The sequence below is a fragment of the Ambystoma mexicanum genome, chromosome 6q (assembly GCF_040938575.1).
Source record: "Ambystoma mexicanum isolate Mex_15411 chromosome 6q, UKY_AmexF1_1, whole genome shotgun sequence".
Classification (NCBI taxonomy): domain Eukaryota; kingdom Metazoa; phylum Chordata; class Amphibia; order Caudata; family Ambystomatidae; genus Ambystoma; species Ambystoma mexicanum.
The window spans coordinates 1,124,868,442-1,124,886,918 of NC_090937.1; the positions used below are offsets into that span (position 1 = coordinate 1,124,868,442).

General features: G+C 45.1%; 1 protein-coding gene across 2 annotated transcripts in view; it reads right to left on the bottom strand.

Annotated features, from left to right (window-relative positions):
• ATP10D (ATPase phospholipid transporting 10D (putative)) overlaps positions 1–18,477 on the bottom strand; it is a 2,065,840-nt gene that overhangs the window by 918,585 nt on the left and 1,128,778 nt on the right. For both annotated transcript variants that reach the window (XM_069631716.1, XM_069631715.1), the window contains one exon: positions 1,179–1,285. In XM_069631716.1, the coding sequence (XP_069487817.1) occupies positions 1,179–1,285 (107 nt within the window). The remainder of the gene's footprint in view (positions 1–1,178; positions 1,286–18,477) is intronic.

Consider the following 18,477-nt stretch of genomic DNA (forward strand, 5'->3'; position numbering starts at 1 on the left):
GCTCATCATATTCCTCAATTCCAATTTGCTCATGAAGGTGGCTGATCCTTTTGCGTACTGGCACCCAAAGAGTAGAATGGCGTCCCTTTCAAACTCGGTGCTGTAAACAGTCTTTGTATTTTTATGAGAAATAAAATGACAAATCACCTATTCGGACTACTGGCTTAAAAGGTATTAATTTTCCTTTCTCTTGCCAAGGCTAGAGCCATATGCTTAACAAGTGGTTACAATTAAGGTATGTATTGAGCACAAACCGTATGCTTTACAACCATAGGAGGAACAACACTGATGGAAACAGAGAAACCGGAGGCAGGAAGAAAACGGCAGGGGAGGGGGACGGCAGCAAAGGATCTACAAAATAAATTAGGGGAGGAAACAGTGGAGAGCCGTTCACCCCACCTCAGGTAGAGTGGGGTGTAGAGGGGTTGTGGATCTACGTGTTAGGGAGGAGCCATTCCTTGAAGACTATGGTGTAGAGCTCCTCCATGAACTGTAAAAGCGAGGGGGCAAGTCAGATGTTAACTGGGAGGAGATTCCATGATCTTGAGACAGACAGAGAAGGTCTGTCTTCGGGTGCTTTCCTTCCAGCACCAGTGAAGTTAAAGTCTGCACATGCCCTTACTTCTGGTGGATCGGTTGCCCCAGGAGATGCAGAGCTGAGTGAGCTAGGTTAGGGACTTCAAGGGGACATCCTTGTAGATGATGAAGCAGGAATTGAAGATGATACAGGCTGGCAGTGGGAGTCCGTGCAGGTGGGTGGGGTTGAATAAAGTACTTGTGATACATGCATTGCTAGGACAGGTTTGGATCATTAAGAGGCAAAGAAAGTATAGGTACCAGTCCGGAAGCACGAACATACCCTACAGACTGACTGTAAAATAGTTACCAGGGCAAAAAAAGCCTAAGATAACATGCCATTGAACTGGAACTTCTGTGAACAATAGGGATGTTGGCTACTTTCAGATGTGGGGAGGGAACCGCCTCAAACACATTTGATAGCATTTCCCTTTTGGATTGATGGTTGTTGCATGGTTTACCATTCTAACCTGTAACCGTCATTTGACTTTGAGAGATCCCTTCTGGTCCTGTGTGGCGCTATAAAAGCATTCATTAAAACACAATACAACAAGAAAAGTGAGGAAAAATAAAAAAGATACAAATAAACCTGTCAAGTTTACCTTCTTGGCTATGCACAATGTGCGCAGACCTCCTTTGGCATAATCATCTAAATGTTTTTGGGTTAATTCTTTTATTTGCATCTGATGCTTTTCTATTTGATAACCATCTGAAATAAATAAAATACAGTCATGTTTCGCATATCTCACAGAAAATGTGCAAGTGATGATAATTCTTTTTGTCCATGATTCATAAATGAACCTTTACAAAATGTACTTATTTACAAAAGTAAATCAATTCTTAGATAAACATTAAAAATTACAGTATTAGCCTTGAACATCAAGGATATTTAAACATCATAAAACATAATTAAACATCAAAAGAGAACCAAAAGGTTTGATCGAACATATTTACAAAGCACAGTTCGGTAGTTCATTTTCAATGTGTTTCAGAAGCCAAACGAGGGCATAAATCAAAGGCTGATGGCTCCCATACATCATTCTAGACCAGAGTGCTTCTAAACAATCTTCAGATTCAGCGTTAACGAATTTCATTAACAAATTGGTTCTCTTCAATTTAAAATGAGGACAAAATAAAATAAAATGCTTCAATGTTTCAACAGATTTGTCACAAGGAAAGAAACGGCTTTTTAGATTAATCATCTCGCCATTAGCCTTGTTCCAATAACCACACCTTTCCCTTGTGTGGTACTGATTGAATTTAAACCACATAATGTACTTTCTTGTTCAATTACATGGAAAGGATTTGATATATTTATAGCGACGAGTGAAACTTTTGGTAAAGCTAGCTTATTCAATGTATGTTTTATATTTGCCTGTTTCTTCAAGAGTTTTACACCAGTCGTACTTGTACACTTTCTTCTTTGCCTACCCTGGTCTTAGACATAGATCATCGCAAGTAATATTCACATCGACCAAATTTCTGTACATGTCACGTTGGTAAAGATTAATTGAAGACACATTTTCCAATGACAAATTTGTTTTTAAAATCGATGTAGAGGGAATTGGTCGGCAGACAGCGCATTTTCGCATAATTTGTCAGTTGCCTCCATTTCCTTCTAGAGGAGAGTGAAATTAAGCCCAATTCTTGTCTGATTATACAGTTGGGAAGTGCAAGTGGAAGATGCATTGCAGATTTCAAGAGCTTGCCTTGGAGACTATCCAAGAACATGTTCAGATCTAACAGACAAATGTCCAAGAAGTTCAAAATCACACTTTCGACCTTTAGAGTGAAGAAATCTATTAAGGGCACCAAAGAGTGTTTGCAATATTTGGCAAAGATTATTTTTAGTTGTGAGAGCAAAGGTCTAACTTTGAGATTAAGTTGTTCAACCCAGTATTTAGTCGAATTCTTCTCAGAAACATGGCAGCCCAAGTAGATTGTTTCTGTGATCAGAGGAATCGTTGTGTTCAGTATATGCCAACAATATCCCTTTATCTTATTCTTTTGGCCAAATCTCAATTGCGGTTTTGGTGGGTTTTGGGCAAAGATTATGTGCTCTCGCAAATTCCTCAAAGAGGTGCAATTTAGTTTGCATCTCCGCTGGTGTTGGGTCAAAGATAATGATGTCGTCCGCAAAGGCAAGCCATTGAAAACGTAATATACCAAATTTGATCGAAAATAGATTCTTCACTCCATACATCATCCAAATCTGAAATATATCAAATTGAAGAATGTGGCTGCAAGATTGCAGCCCTGCTTCAGTCCAAGAAATGTTCTTATTGTATAAGTAGTTCTTCCATGACCTGTAATCCTAATCTTATAAAATGCATCAGTGTGCAGTTTTATGAACCAGTAGATTAGTTGGGATGGAATTTCTAACTTTGCCATTTTGGACCAAAGAAAATTCCGGACGACACAGTCAAAAGCAGCAGACATGTCTATCAGTGCGATATATACTGGGCATGCATTCTTGGATTTCACTCCATTTAGACTATGAGCCAAGATGGTTGGACTGAGAGTGGTGCTCATGTCTTTTCTGAAACTCGTTTGGTATTTTGAATATAAGCCTTGTTGTTCAATATACAGTTCAAGCTCATATAGAAGTAAGATTGCAAAGATTTTAGCTTCTGTGTCTATAAGTGAGATGGGTCGATAGTTTTGAGGCAAACAAGGATCTCCTTTTTTGAAAATGGGAATAATGTTTGAGGTTACCCAAGACTGGGGGATAAACCCAGTAGAGATTATCTTGTCAAATTTAGATTTAAGAATAATTGCCCTTAAATTGGAGTGAGTCTTATAGATACAAGGCGGCAGCCCATCAGGCCCAGCAAATTTGGAAAATGATAATTTGTTAATCGCCCATTTTATGTCATCAAGTCACCATTGATAATGTCCAACCTCACTACAGAACACAGGCGGAGATGTTACATTCATGAATTCTTCAGGGAGTGAAAGTTTCCTTGAGATATATTCGCACCAAGTCATCTCAGAAATAAGATTGGGGAATGGAGTATGTCTTTGATGCTTGCCACTTTTTATGGTTTGCCAAATGGCCCTAGTATCATGTTTGCAGATGGCCTTGATCAAAGCACAGTTCACATTGTTGTGGTTCAATATGCCCATATGTCTCAGCTTGTTTTTATATTTTAACAGTATCCGCTTACTTGATAAGTGGTAATTAGCAGTATATAAATCATCATTTCTAAGTCTCCTCAGTTCCCTATTTTTTTCTCTTTGTAAAACCTTGCATATTGGGTCAAAGTAGTGATGGTGAGTTAAAGCTTTTCTATCATATTTAGAACTAAAGTATAGTAATACTTTGTTAATTACTTTGGTGTATGTAGCTTCTATAAGAGGAATTGACATATACTGATTCAATTTGCCATTCGTGATTTGAGCATATACATACTCGACGAATTGTTTGCAAAGCCCAAGATTCCATCGTAGAGATGGAAATTCCCGATGGACCTCCGGCAAAGCTAGTGAATGATCAATGTCTAGCATAGAGCAGTCCATTTTTAGGCAAATTGTTAGCTGAGCATGATCTCCATATATTATGGGACTGATTACGCCAGCTTTCTATCAAGGTGATATTATGCGATAGACATATATAAGAGTTGTTACCTCACCTGAAAGTATATTGAGAGCCTGTAACATTGTTTTCAACAATCTCAATATCCCAATCATGAAAATATGAGTTCCATACTAACCCTCGCGTCTTTGGTAAAGTTAGGTACTGATTGTCCGAGAGTGGACAACGGACTTGCAATCGGAATTGAAATCTCCACCAATTACAATTTCACAGATGCCTATTTGAAGAAAAAGTGTTTCTAAGCAATTATCCAAGTCATTGAGCATGAATTCAATTGGAGTAATGACAGGGTTCCAATATAAGCTTAGAAGCAGGATAGATTTATATTTCTTATTATTCAGGGTCAGCCATACACCCAAGAGATTAGTTGAATCCCAGACCAGTTGCGATTTGGATCTGAAGTTGTTATTTACAGCGATTACAAGACCACCTGAGGGCCGACCACAGTTGTGTCTTGTGCCAAGAGAGCAATATGTTGTATAGCCTGGGAGAATAAGAGGATCCATTTTCATCATTTCCTGAAACAATAAGATGTTAGGGTAGTAGGATATGGTAAGAGTGCTAAACCACTTCTGCAAGTATATGGAACCCCCAAAAATTCCATGAAGTGATCTTTAATCTTTAATTCTCCAGTTGACGAAGGCTAGGGACGGATTTACTTCAGTTTTGAAGATTGATCTTAGCATGGGTTCCAACCCTATCATGTCTTTATTTGTGCTTGCTGATTTAATCAAATCAACAATAGATTGATTCCTATCGCTGAGGTAATTTTTGGTTTGTTGTGGGCCTCCTGCTTTTATCAACAACAATTGGGCTAAGGTACGATATAAATTCCTGTGCAGTATTTTTGTTTGCAAAGGTAGATAAAGAGAGCCATTGTTCTTTAATCTCGGCTCTGCACAAATACATTTCAGAATTGATTCTGTAGGGAGGTAGCATAACATGCGATGATGCCAGTGAAACTATTTTAAGGTCTTCAGTGGCAAGATTCCTTAATTGCGGAATACGAGATAGTACTGCAAGAAAAAATGAGTGATGAATGCGTGATGTTCCAAGGACTTCAGGGTTTCCTTCGAGGACAATAACATGAACGCCTTTTGAAGCTGGTTGGGCATTAGATGCAGGAGTGGTTTCCAAACCTTCAATAGGAGCGGAGGTATTGGGTACCATATAAGGTCTCATATCTATTTCATAGGGGATGCGATCACCTGAAGATGGTGAAGAAAGTAGTGGGTTAACTGCAAGAGTGTTCCCACCTGTAAGGCTTTTCTTAGGGTTCACAATATTTCAGTGGAAGTGGCAATGGTGACAGTAGGACAGTCTTTATATGCCCCAGGTCCATGCAATTGTACTACATGTTCTATTTTATTACTAGAGGGGCCAGAAATATTGCATCTTAACTGGGTTTTTGTATTGCTCAGATTTAGTCATTTGTCATCAGATAGAATCCGTACTTTGCCACCTCTGAAGGTGTCAAGGCAACAGCAGTTCGGCTCCTCCCACTAACTGGGAAGTAAGCATTTACATTTTTTTTTATGTTTTCGTTGAAAGTTCAAGTACCTCAGGGGTAGATTTGATAAGCTCAATTGCCTCTTTGGGTCCTTTGCTGACAAGCGTATCAACCAACAATGGAGGCTGAACTTTAGGATTGGTGGCAATTTTTATGTGAACAGGCACTAGTGGTGGCGGTCGAGACATTTGGTTAGAGCCAGGTGGAGGCAAGATACCAGAGTTCATAGCAGTAGGTGGCAATAGTGCTGCTTGACTCTTGAAAGTTGAGCCACATCTATGAAATATTCGCCCGAGGTGCCACTTGGATTAGCCAAGTAGTCGCTTGAGTATTAACACCTGGTGCCACACTAACATCATTTTGTTTTGCTTTGCTTTTGAGCCAGATAGTGCTTTTTTGCGTCTTTTGTCGGTCCGTTTAATGGCCCCTAAGTGCATTTGTTTTTTAACAACGTGACATAAAGCCTGTATTCTCCTGAGCTTCTAGGCCCGGATTCTGATCCTCGTTTAACTGTTCTATTACCTTTAAAAGGACTGACGGACTATCTGGAGATTGAGGTTGCTGAATGAGATTTTTAAAGTATAGTCAAATCGTGCACTTAAACTCTTCTAGAGTGGATTTCAGTTAATTTAATTCAGTTCCGGAATTACATGTGCATAGATTCTGCGTGCTAGCCTTGGGGTCGATAGATACAGGGGCTCTGGGTATTGTATCAATGGATGTGAAATTATCTGGCGAGAGCTGTATGCTTTTTCTGGCAGTGCCCACCATAGAGATGGGAATCATTGGCCTAAGGGGCTCCTGTTTCAGGGTCATGATGGTCTCCCAGGCCAATATGAAACCCTCTATGCGGACGATTTTAGAACCGATTTGGCACATAGAACCTTTTATTTCGCGAAGTTCTAAGTGTGATAAGTAACTTCCCTTATCTAACAAATCGAGTATTTTAATAATTACAGGAAATGTTTGAGGGCTCCTCCCTTCATTAGTGACTGATGAATGGGGTATTGAAGGGGACTCTTGTAAGGAATAATTCATTATCGGTTGGCTTAAGTGAGTGAGTGGTGAGTATAACATTTGTTCTGGAATTGTTTCTTTATTAATATCAGCGTCAGTGGAAGAGGAATCAAAATTATTTTAAAAGGCCTTTTTATGGGAGGGAGTCGTTAGATGATGTGCATTCTCAGGGACTTTTGAAACTAGAGGGGTAAGCATGCCTATTGAACAGCGGACTTGTCCATCTAAGTCGGCCATGGTTTCTAGCCCATATTTCGGTGACTCATTAGGAACTGGACTCGCAGAAAGAGATTTCAAGCAATGTTTGTTTTGCTCTCCTTGATTCCGACTTTCTGTGCACAAGAGAAAATTTCTCTTCAGCGAGCCAGGATCGAGGGTTGTTGCGGGAATTCTACATATAGAATGGTGGAGTTGGGCTGTGAGAAGAGCAGACGCCATCGCAAAAGATGCAGGAGCGTTGTGTGGAAATGCTCCAGGTATGACAGGATCAACATAAGAGGACCTGCCTGCACAAATCATTCAATCGATGGTAAGCGGGGTTGCATCGATGCAACGACCGCTGCGTAAGCCGATTGCCATTGACTAAGATGGTTGTACACGGAAGTGCAACAAAATAAATAAGAAAGCGCGAACAGCTTAAAGTGCAATTAGTGCAACTTCTTTTTTTTTTCCTCTCCCCTGTTCTGTAACTGGACTGGAACGGGTTCGACCAGAGCAGAATTAAACGCCCATAGGTGTTGTTGGCATAAATTTACTCAGTCGTGCGAAATGTAAATAATAAAAACAAAATATGGTGGCGTGCTGAGCTGGGCCAGTAAGCCGGCGAGCCAGCAAACAGCACAGACTTGAGCACGGACTTGATGCGTGAGCGCTGATGCGTGCACCCTGTACTTTTTGTTGATTTCTGGGGAAAGGGGGCGGGGCCTCCTGTTTAAAGGAAAAACACTATTAAGTATGGAATATGTTAAAATAAGGTACAGCTATTAGTTGGTACAGATGCCACAAGTACTATATTCAGTATTCGTACCAAGATAAAGCAAATTGTCCTTATTGTCGGTCACCAGCAGAGTACTGGGATGTCCAGCAGAGAAAGTGGCCAGCAAACAGCACAGACTTGAGCATGGAGTGATAATTACACTAAAAACGAACTGTCCCGAACACGTTTCAATTAATTGTTCTGGTTGAGAAAATAAAGTCTAGAAAATAAAACACGGAATATTTTAAATTAAATCTGATTGTTAGCTTCCAAGGGATTTTCTGAAATGTAAAATGTTAGCGATGTCTAGAGTAACATTAGGTGCAGGTTCGCCAAATACTTACAGTACACGAATATAATTGTGCATAGTGCAAACAAAATAAATAACGACAACAATAGACATTAGCAATGAATACACACATTGGGCTTTAATGAAGCCGATACGCCAAGCAAAGAAATACTATGAAGGAGTCAGGGTCACAATGCTCATGTAAACAACCTAATTTCTGCTACTCATGGTAACACTGCGGGAAAGGGCTCTATTCCCATTAAAGGTTTACTTGCATGCATATTTATTTATTTTTAATAAGGTTTCAAGTAATCATCAGCAGAACCTCAGCTAACAGACATGTAAATATGTCTTAACTCGTACGCAAATCAATGTGTTTTACCACTTTGGGGATACGTTTTACAGTGACTATTTGAAGGAAAGTGAAATTCTTGCCAAAATACATCAGGTTTAGCCTACACTACAAGAAAGATTCATAAACTCGTAAGTGCAGCGATACAGTTCAGAGTTGAATACAGGAAAGTATAATATTGACAAATTGTGACAAGATCCTACAGCTGTAATCTTGCGTTTTGCTTTCCCAACACAGAATAACTCCCATCTATGATAGGGCGGACACAGGATTGTTTATATGTATTTATGTAGGCATTTTCCATGTCGGCAAAAGAGCAGCTTCCCCCAGATGCCATTCCCAGTAGTCCTTGAGGAGAAGTAGGACGGGAGCCTGGTTTGGTCTTGTGCAGGGGGTCTGCCAGAACCACCACAGGCATGGGAGGGCCATCAGATGATAAGAGCCTCCCGGCTCTGAACTATCTTAACTCACATGTAGGACTCAGTCTAAATCTAAATCTGATCAAGAAATAGCAGGCTGGAGATCTTGTTTATATTTTCACTATAATCACTTCCACTTCGGGAATCTCCTGGGTCGGCACACAGAGATGTTGCTCAGACGGCCAACACAGTTCAGCTTACACATGCTCTCATCGGTTTGAGGGTGTATCTCATTTAAGACAACTAGCAAGTGTGTCACTTCGATTTTGAACATTTTATATCATGCATGTTATGTCTGTGCACATTGCTTCTTTAGCTGTTAATGTTGAATTCCTGCTGCTTCTGTGCTAAAATTATAGGCAATACAACTACCAAGTTAATTGTGTTCCAAATAGCAAACTCAAAAGAAAGGGCAGAGTATGCCCTGTAGGAATCGAAAGCCTGAGTGTGTTTGTGTTTCCGTTACTGTGGAAACCCAGAGCCAGTTCACTAAATTACTACCTGGAACTACAATCTAATGCAACCTGAAGATGGTGACACCGAGGATCTTCCTGCTGTGTCTTGGACTCCAAAAAACCCTCAAACTGAACCACTGCACTTTCCTGACCCGAGGGAACCCGTCCCAGGATCTCACTTCCTCTGACTCAATGGGGATAGTTGGATCCTCCTACTGTGCAAACTGTGTGCTCTCCTACCAGCTCCTACAGCGGGTAATTTACTTGAACCAAAGAAGAAGCTCCTTTGCCCTGATGGAAATCAAACTGTGCTGTTGCTGCCAGTCGATGCTGCTCCATCCCAGACTTGTCAGGCAACACTGATAAGCAGGCCTCTTTCAAGGTGTAGTAATTCTTTATTTTGGCTTGCACCATTTAGAAAATAAACTCTCAGAACAAACATACACAACTAGAGACACATTAAAACAAGTAGTTACAATTGTTGTCTTCAAATGTGCTAAGGGCACCTAAACAATAGTCCTGTAAGTAAAACTGTTAACATTTTCTTTCCAAATCATTAAAAAGAAGCGGAGACATACTTGGATGAATCAATTACAAAATTAGCATCCACACAAGACAAAACAAAAACCATTGCATTCGAAACTGACCTAATATTACATGTAAAAATGTTTGTCATACTATTCATGACTTGGTCGAGTTTTAGCTTTCTTGCTTTCATTTTTAGATGCCGCCTTGTGATCAAACCCTCCCTGAGATGCATAATATCTAGGGCCCTTTCAAGGGAACCGCCTTTGTCCTGTCCTGAAGTGCTGAGTTCCAACTGGAGCATCCACTGACCTGCCCAAAAGGGTCAGAACTGGGCTTCTTTGCTGCTGCTGTTCGCAAGTTTCTGACCTTGCCTGCACTGCTGGATCCATCATTCTGTTGCCAGACGGTGCAAGAAGATTACTTGTACCTGTAACCGGAACAGACCTTCCGTTTCAAATCACCCATGCACCTTCATCCTCTGGGCCTGTCCAGTCCTCAGCAACCTTGTGCAGATCTGGGGGGTCCTTAGACTCAGACTTCACTGTAGGTTCCCATATTTAGCGTCTGAGGACTTTGCCTGCAGACACATGCCCAGTCACCAGATTCACTGTCTTCATCCAACCTTGTACATCACCTCTGCAGTCTTCCTTCCAAGTGAATAGGCAAGTGGAGAATACTGGTTTAGACTTTTAGTGAGAAGCACTTTACTGGTTTTTATATAGGTTTTCTAACTTTAAAGTATTTACCTGTGTTTGTAAATATATTTGAATCCACAACTTTATATAAAGAGCACATGGTCAGTGGTATACTGTGTGGACCTTGCTTTATTGTGTGCTGATGAGGGTGTAAGCTGAAGTTGATGGAAGTGAAGCTTTGCTGCTCTGCCACTGTTAAAGTCTGGAATAACTTATGGGGAACTCTGCTTAACACTACTGGTGGAGTATACGTCACCCTCACCAAAGCACTTGTGTAAAATGTCTCCAACAGAGGCCTTGTCTTCATCTCCTCTGATGGTGTACACATACGCACCATTCCCACAGCAGTGACGAATGGGATACTGAGAGAGCACTAGTGAGAAGCCAAGCAACATGACCGCAAAATTATAAATTACTCACCGTAGTGACTAATTTACTCCTAGTCCATAGTCCCCTTTCCTCCATACTGTATAGGTGTCCCTTGCTAGGGACGGGAGACAACCTTTTTCACCAGAAAAATCAACTTCCCCTTTAAGGTCAGATGCGTGCAGGGGCACGTCCTGGGAGCGTGTGCTCTCCTGACTCTGCCAACCGAAGCCACTCCTCACTCTGCTCACTGGAGCCACTCCTCGGTCCACTTAGACGCAACAACAATATTACCATTGCCTAATGCCACTATTTTTACTATGGGGGAGGATGGTGGGACGTATGGAGGAAAGGGGACTAGGAGTACGTTAGTCACTACACTGAGTAACTTACTCCTATGTCCCGTCCCTTTTCCTCCATACTGTATGGGCGAGTACAACTGAATGTTGCCCCAGGGTGGAGAGCTGCCCCTCCTAGGAAAACAAGTTCCTTAACACCGCCTGACCAAATGCTGCGTCCGACTTGGAACTGGCATCCAAGCATTAGTGCCTGCAGAAGGCCGGAGGCGTAGCCCATGTAGCCGCCTTGCTGATGACATGCCACGGAACGTGCCTTTGGAAAGCATCCACTGTGGCCTTAGCTCTGATAGCGTGGGCATGCATATTTGCTAGGAGAGGTTTGTGCTGCACCTCGTAAGCCTCCTTGATAGCCGTAACCATCCACCTTGCTATGGAGGCCTTGGACGCCCGATAGCCAGGCTTACACCCCTCCCTAAAGGTGACAAAGAGCATCTGATTTGCAGAAGCTTCTGGTTCTGTCCAGATGGAATTTTAGAGCACGCCTGACATCTAGACAATGCAGAACCCTCTGAGCATGGTCCTTCGGTTCCGCGAAGAACATAGGTAACACCATCTCCTCATTCAAGTGACACGAGGAGACCACCTTAGGTAAGAATGCGGGGTGAGTTCGAAGCACCACTTTGTCCTTCTACAAAGTAGTATAGGGCTCTGAAGCTACCAGTGACTGGATTACACTGACCCCGCTTGCAGATGTAAGGGTCGCCAGGAGGGCTGTCTTAATAATGACTAGTCGGATGTCCACGGACGCCATAGGTTCGAACGGTTTATGCGGCGGAGCGCCCAAGACCACGTTGAGGTCCCACAACGGGTGTGGCTTCTTGATAGGCGGGTAAAGCCTGGTGAGGCCCGCCAGGTGTCTTATAACCACCGGATTGGAGGATGAGAATACCTCCTCATTCGAGTTCCGGTATGATATATGGCATTTATAACGCACCGATACACAAGTGTTTCAAAGCGTGACAAAGGCAAGGGAGGGGGAACAGAGGGAAGACAGACAACGATCTTACTAGGCCATGTGACATTGAGATCACGCAGGTGCAGGGGAGGCATGCTCAGATTGCCACCAGATAGGTGCAACATGTGTCCACCTGCACCCCGAGTGTGCAAGGTGCGCAGAGAAGGATGGCGAGTCGTCCAACGTGTAGGTCAATGTATCTACCTCCTATGATTCAGCCCAATGGCAAAACCAAGTCCATTTGCTTTTGAACTGGCTCCTGGTAGCATCGCTCTTCACGCCATGTATAATGTCTAGGTTAGCCTATGACAGATGTAGATGCCTTAGTGTGACCTGTTCAGCAACCACGCTGCAAGGGCTAACATCCAGGGGGACGGGGTGGATGACCATGCCTCCCTGCTGTGAGAGCAGGTGAGCTGGACCCAGCGGAAAGTGCACCGGGGCCTGATACAACAGGTTGCGAAGTTCCAAGAACCATGACCTTGCTGGCCACTACAGAGCTAATCGGGATGATACGGAGGTGCCGGGCCTCCCGGATCTTGCAAATTACGCTGTGGACCAGAAGAGTGGGAGGGAAGGCATACACGTTCATTTTGTTCCATTGGATCTGCATCGCGTCGCCCAGAGAGCCCCAGCCCTGTCCCTGCCAGGACGTCGACTGGGGCACCTCTTGTTGGACCAGGTGGCAAAGAGATCCACCTGAGGTTGACCCCATCTGTCGTAGATCCCCTGACGGACCTATTTGTTCAACTGCCATTCGTAGTTGTCAGCACCCAGCCTGCTGAGCCTGTCCGCCTCCAGGTTGGACTCCCCCTCTACACCCCCTGGAAGGTGAATTGCGATCAGGTGCATGTTTTTCACCAGAGTCCACTCCCAAATGCTGACTGCTAGAGTGCAGAAGGGAGGGGACCTGGTGCCACCCTGCTTGTTGATATAATACATGCTGGTGGAGCTGTCCATTTGAATGAGGATCGCCTTGCCACTGATCATCAGTAGGAAGACTGAGAGCGAGCCAGATGGCCATCAACTCGAGCCAGTTGATGCGGGCCTCCTGCTCCTGAAGGGACCAAACCCAATGGACACTGTCTCTAAATAGCTCCCCAGCCTTCTGGGGATGAGTCTGTGATGATGGTAACCTGCGGTGCTGGTTGCCAGAAGGGCCGGCCATCTGCAAGTTATAGTCCGTGCTCCACCATACTAGGTCTTGGTGGAGATGAAGTGGGATGCTGACGAGCTCCGCCTGGGAACCCTTCTCCTGACTCCAGGACGCTGCTAAGTGCAACTGCAATTGCCTCATTTTGAGCCTCGTGAAGGGCCCTGTCAGGAGACATGACGCCATGATTCCCAGGAGGTGTTGGTCACTGCTCTGCTGAGAAAATGCTGCGTGGCCCCCTTGATGGCTGTGATCCTGTCCTCCGAGGGGAAAACTCTCTTGGAGCTCATATCCCAGATAAGGCCCAGGGACGTTAGATTCTGCATAGGCTCCGGCTGTGACTTTTTAAGATTGATGGAAAATCACAACTTGTGTATGTTTGGGAGAATTCTCATTTTATGGCTTATTTCCCTCACCTAGTGAGTCCCCCAGCAGCTTTGCTGGACTTTTGGAGTTAAATCTTTTTCACTTGGTAAGAGTGTGAGCTTTTCCCCCACTCTTACCCATGTTTTGCCTTGTGTATTTCATCTGTTTCTGTGATTGTGAACTCTGGAGTACACCACTTCAGTAGGCCCCTTCTTTTGTGTGTTACACAGCACCTTCACTGCAGTGACACAGGGTTGTCTTTTAGACTTCCCACCGACTCCATTTCTGAGGCTGACTACTGTCCCCCAGAAAAGGGTAAAGTTGCCATTAACTTTACTTAGTCATTTTTCCACAGATCCAGTACACCCCATCTTACATGGAGTACTGGAAAGGGTTACTCCGTATCCCTTTTTATCTGTACCTCCTAGAGCATTGTTTCGCTCTTTTAACATTTAGACTTGGCTGGTGGCAGTGGTATCTACCCTAACTTTTCTACCGCGATTATACTATATAAATGTGGTATTGTTTTAGGCTATTATATTAGCCTCGAACTTAAACCCGCTTGACCAAATACTTTTTCTTTTGGCTCCGGTCGGGTTTATTCGCCATTTCTTTTTGTTAAAGTCCTTCTTGTGTTTTACTTTGCGCGGCAAACCAGGTTTGCCTTCTTTGTTCACTGTCTTTTGGCGGGCTTCTGCTCAGAAGCCCTCCTCCAGGCGCCAGGGTGTCTAGGTGGGCTGAATGTGAGGGAGGAGTGTAGTCACCCCCTGCACAGGGTATCCTAGGAAACCCAAGTCGCACTTTGCCATGATTGGCTGAGGTGGTTGTCCGGGCAGGACAACCCCCCTGCTGCGTGATTGACAGCCAGGCTGTGTGAATGGGGGATTTTCGGATAAAAGGCAGGTCTCTTGGGCTAGAAGTCAGAGTCGCCACTGGAACTGCAAGGAACCAAAGAGAAGAGGAGAAGACGACAGCTGCTGCAACTACCCCGTCCCGGTGAAGCCCTGCTGCAGTCCTGAGCTATCTACCCTTCGACGAACAGAGAAGATCCCGTCCGGAGTCTTCTTCCCTTGAGCCTGGTGGGGATAACCAGCTCATCTTCCACAGCCAGAGGATCCTCTTCTTGGTCAAAATCGCTGCACACTGCTGTAGTGGTCCGGATAGCCATCTGAAGAGCCTCTCCTGTTTTTAAGGAGCACCCCTTGTATTCACCGTCGCTGCTGCCGGCTTCATCCCTGTGTGGTGCAGACCTATCCAGACATCCTCCTTCACACCGAAGCTCCAGGAACCATGGGTCTGCAGGAAACTACCAGGAACAACTGCCATGGCACCAGCTTCTTCATTGAATAAGGTACTGTGTTCTGCTTGAGGAATTAGGGTGAACCCCTTTTCTTCGCCTCCAAGGCTTGCCCTTGTTTTCCCTCTTTCTTATAACTTTTGCTTCCTCTGTTGACAATATCTAAGTACTCCTGGCAACGTTGAATCTTGAACTATCCGACTGTGTGATCCTCGATAACAGGAACCCGGTTCCACTTGACACTGGCTCCGGCCTTTTGACTCTTGAATTTCTGTCTATGAGTGTTCTCTGATTCGGTCTGCCTTGACAAAGGTATTGCCTATGATTTTTGCCCCCAACTCTCTCTGGTTAACTCAGGTGCTAAGTGTGTTTTTCCCCCGGTAACATTTCTTGCCGCGGATTTGCGTTTCTTTAGTAAGACACGAACTGTCATTACTGTCAAAAAGTGATTGCAAGTGTATTCCCGGTAATGTCTTTTGTTTCACAACACCGGTCCATTAAAACATAGGGTACGTACCTTGAGTTAGAGTGTACCAAAGTGAATTGATTGGTTGTAGTGTATTTTACGTGTGATTTTGAATTAATAGAAGTGTTGTGTTTATAACAAATGGTTTAAAAATAAATATACTTCTACTTTTTTACCTGAAACCTTGAGTCAGTGTTTGCTTGAGTCACAGTAATTGTGGTCCCTTTGTGTAATCTCTGCTACTGCTCATATACTCTTGAGATAAGCCTGGCTGCTCCGCTACTGCTACCACTTTAACATAGTAGTAAAGGCTTGTACCAAAGTTAAAACACTTATTGCCACCTGTGGTCTTAAGTGTGTGTGTGTGTGTGTGTGTGTGTGTGTAGTGGTCCCTAAGGGCAATGCACAGGATTCTGCCTAACAGTGTAGAGTATTCAGGAGGGCGGAGGCAGTGTGGTGGACTGTCTCCGGAGACTTTGCCTCGACAAGCCAGTTGTCTTGGTATGGATAGACGTGGTGCACTTGGGCCCCGAGAAGGGATGCCACTGCGTTCAGTCTTATAAAGACCCTGGGGGCCGAATTGAGGCCAAAGGGTAGAACCTTGTATTGGAAATGGAAACCCATGATCCTGAACCTTAGGAAGGACCAATGGGGTTGCCAGACAGGGACGTGTAAGTACGCATCCTTCAGATCCAGGGAGCAAATCCAGCCGACCCTGCCCAGTGTCTCTGCAATAAGCGCTGGGGTAACCATCTTGAACTTTTAAAGTGGAAGGGAAAGGTTCAGGGTGGAAAGGTCCAACACAACTCTCAGGCCTGCCTTGTTCTTCTTGGGTATGGCACAAATAATTGAATAGAAGCCCAGACCCTGCTTGGAGGCTGAGACTTCCTCCACTGCCTGACTCTCTATGAGCGAATTTTCGCCAACAGAGTTGCTGTCCCAATCTGTGAGAGCAGAGGGGAGGAGAGAGGAGGAGGTGGTAGAGGTAGGCGGAAGCCTGTGGACACTACGGATAGAATCAATGGTTCTGCGAACCTTGCACACCAGCGTTGGGAGTGAAGGGCAAGCCTGCCCGTGACTGGAGACTCGTGGAACCGGATGAGCGCGTCATGCCTTTTTTCCGTCTGAGGCTGGGGCTGACGAGGGGGACTGAAAAAAAGCCCTTATGCGCCGTCTTGTGATGCTTGCGGCGGTTCAGGCTCAGAAATCGGTCAGGCTGCCTGGAAGCCCCGGAACCCTCTGAAGGATCGACCCTTGTTGGAACGCTGGGTCGTCTAGTTGTAAGCCTTCTAGGTGGACTGTGAGGATGGATAAGGATTTGGCAGTCTGGTACCTGTTCTTCTTATCAAGTTCCTGGTCCATAGTGTAATGGAACAGATCACCACCCTCAAATGGAAGGTCGAGTATGCACTCCTGGACGTCCAGGTTGAACTTGGTCGCCCGTAGCCAGGCTGCTGTTTTCATGTCCGTAGCAATGCATATGGCATGACCTGAGGTGTCAATATGAGCCACCGTGGATGCCATTATGTCCTGCGCTACAATCTTGGCTTCCGCCAGCCCCGCCTTGAAGGGCACCTGACTCTGTACCGGAAGTTCCGGAAGGAAGTCAGCTATTTCCTGCCAGAGCCTTTGGTTGACGGCAGCGAGCATACCTTCCACATTGGACTGACGAAGATGAAGCGAAGGAATAGATGATCTTTCCATATCCTTCCAGGAACTTCTCCTCCAGTAGTGCCGAGGTTGATGTAGTCGAGGACGATTGTGGCTTGGAGTAGATTGAGGTGGCAGCGATGACAGAGGAGTGTCGCTGAGGATGTGCCGACAGCAAGAGTGGATCCCCCTCCATTTGCCTATACTTGGCGTTGAGGCGCCTGTTGGTAGGCTGCGCCGAATGAGGTTTAAGCCATCCTTTTTGCCCAGTGCCACCACGTCCTTTTGCGTTGGAATCCCTATTCTATCCGTGGGGCGTATAGTGAGGACCTCCGCAAAGACCCCCGCCTCCGGTTATTCCTCCTCAGGCTGTGGGATCCCCAAGTATTCTGCCAAGCCTGCAAGTCACTCATGAAATGCCTTGGCCGATGAAGGTGTCAGGGTGGTCCTCCTCATCGGTGTCCACCAATGTGTCCTGCTGGTCAGGTGCAGCTGGAGGAGTGCTGGGTGCCAGGGACAGCGGTGTACTGACAGGAGCCAGGGGCTGCTGCGGCGGCTGATAGAGAACTGCCAGGACTACTGGCGGCATGGCAGGTGTAGTGGGAGCTGGTGTGGGCAGCTGGAGCTGCATATATGATCTATGGCATTTATAATACGCCTATACAAAAGTGTATCAAGGCGTGACGAGGCAAGGGAGGGGGAACGAAGGGAGGACAGACAACGATCCTACTAGGCCAGGTGTCATTCAGATCGCGCAAGTGCATGGGATGGGGAAGGGGAAAAGTGCAGGGGGGGTGAGGGGACAGTGCAATACATGGGAATAGAATAACAACAAAAATAAAAATAATGGCCAGCAGGTGCCAAGTGCAAGGAAGTGCAGGCTACGGGTGTCAAGTGCTGGTACTTGGACTGTAGGGATACAGAAACAGTCTCTGAGTGCGTGGGTTGCCAGGCAGGCAGTGCGGGCGTCTGCGACTGGTTTGGGAGGGACCTGGGCCCGAGATCAGGGGGTGGCCAGGTAACCAGTGCAGTTGCTGTTTCAACCAGGAGGTCAGCAGGGGAGAGGAGGAGAAATAGCAGAAGCGAAGAGAAAGGTTTTGAGGTGCTTCCGGAACCGGGGATGGTTCTCCTCAAGTTTCAGGGAGGCAGGGAGGCTCCAGGCGAAGAAAGATCTACCACCAACTCATTACTTGGAGAAGACACTGACCCCAAGGGAGGAAGGTTGGGGGGCGGATGAGCGAAGAGCTCGAGAAGGAAGATATTTAGAAAGAATTGAAGATATTGAGGTACCAGGCCCCGGAAGGCCTTGTGGACAATGCAAAGGGTTTTGAACTTGATCCTCGCAGCCACTGAGAGCCAGTGCAGAGATTTCAGTCCTGGGAGATACGATCCCTGGGCTTGAGTCCAAGGACAACTCTCGCAGTCCTGTTTTGGACGAGTTGCAGAGGGCGGA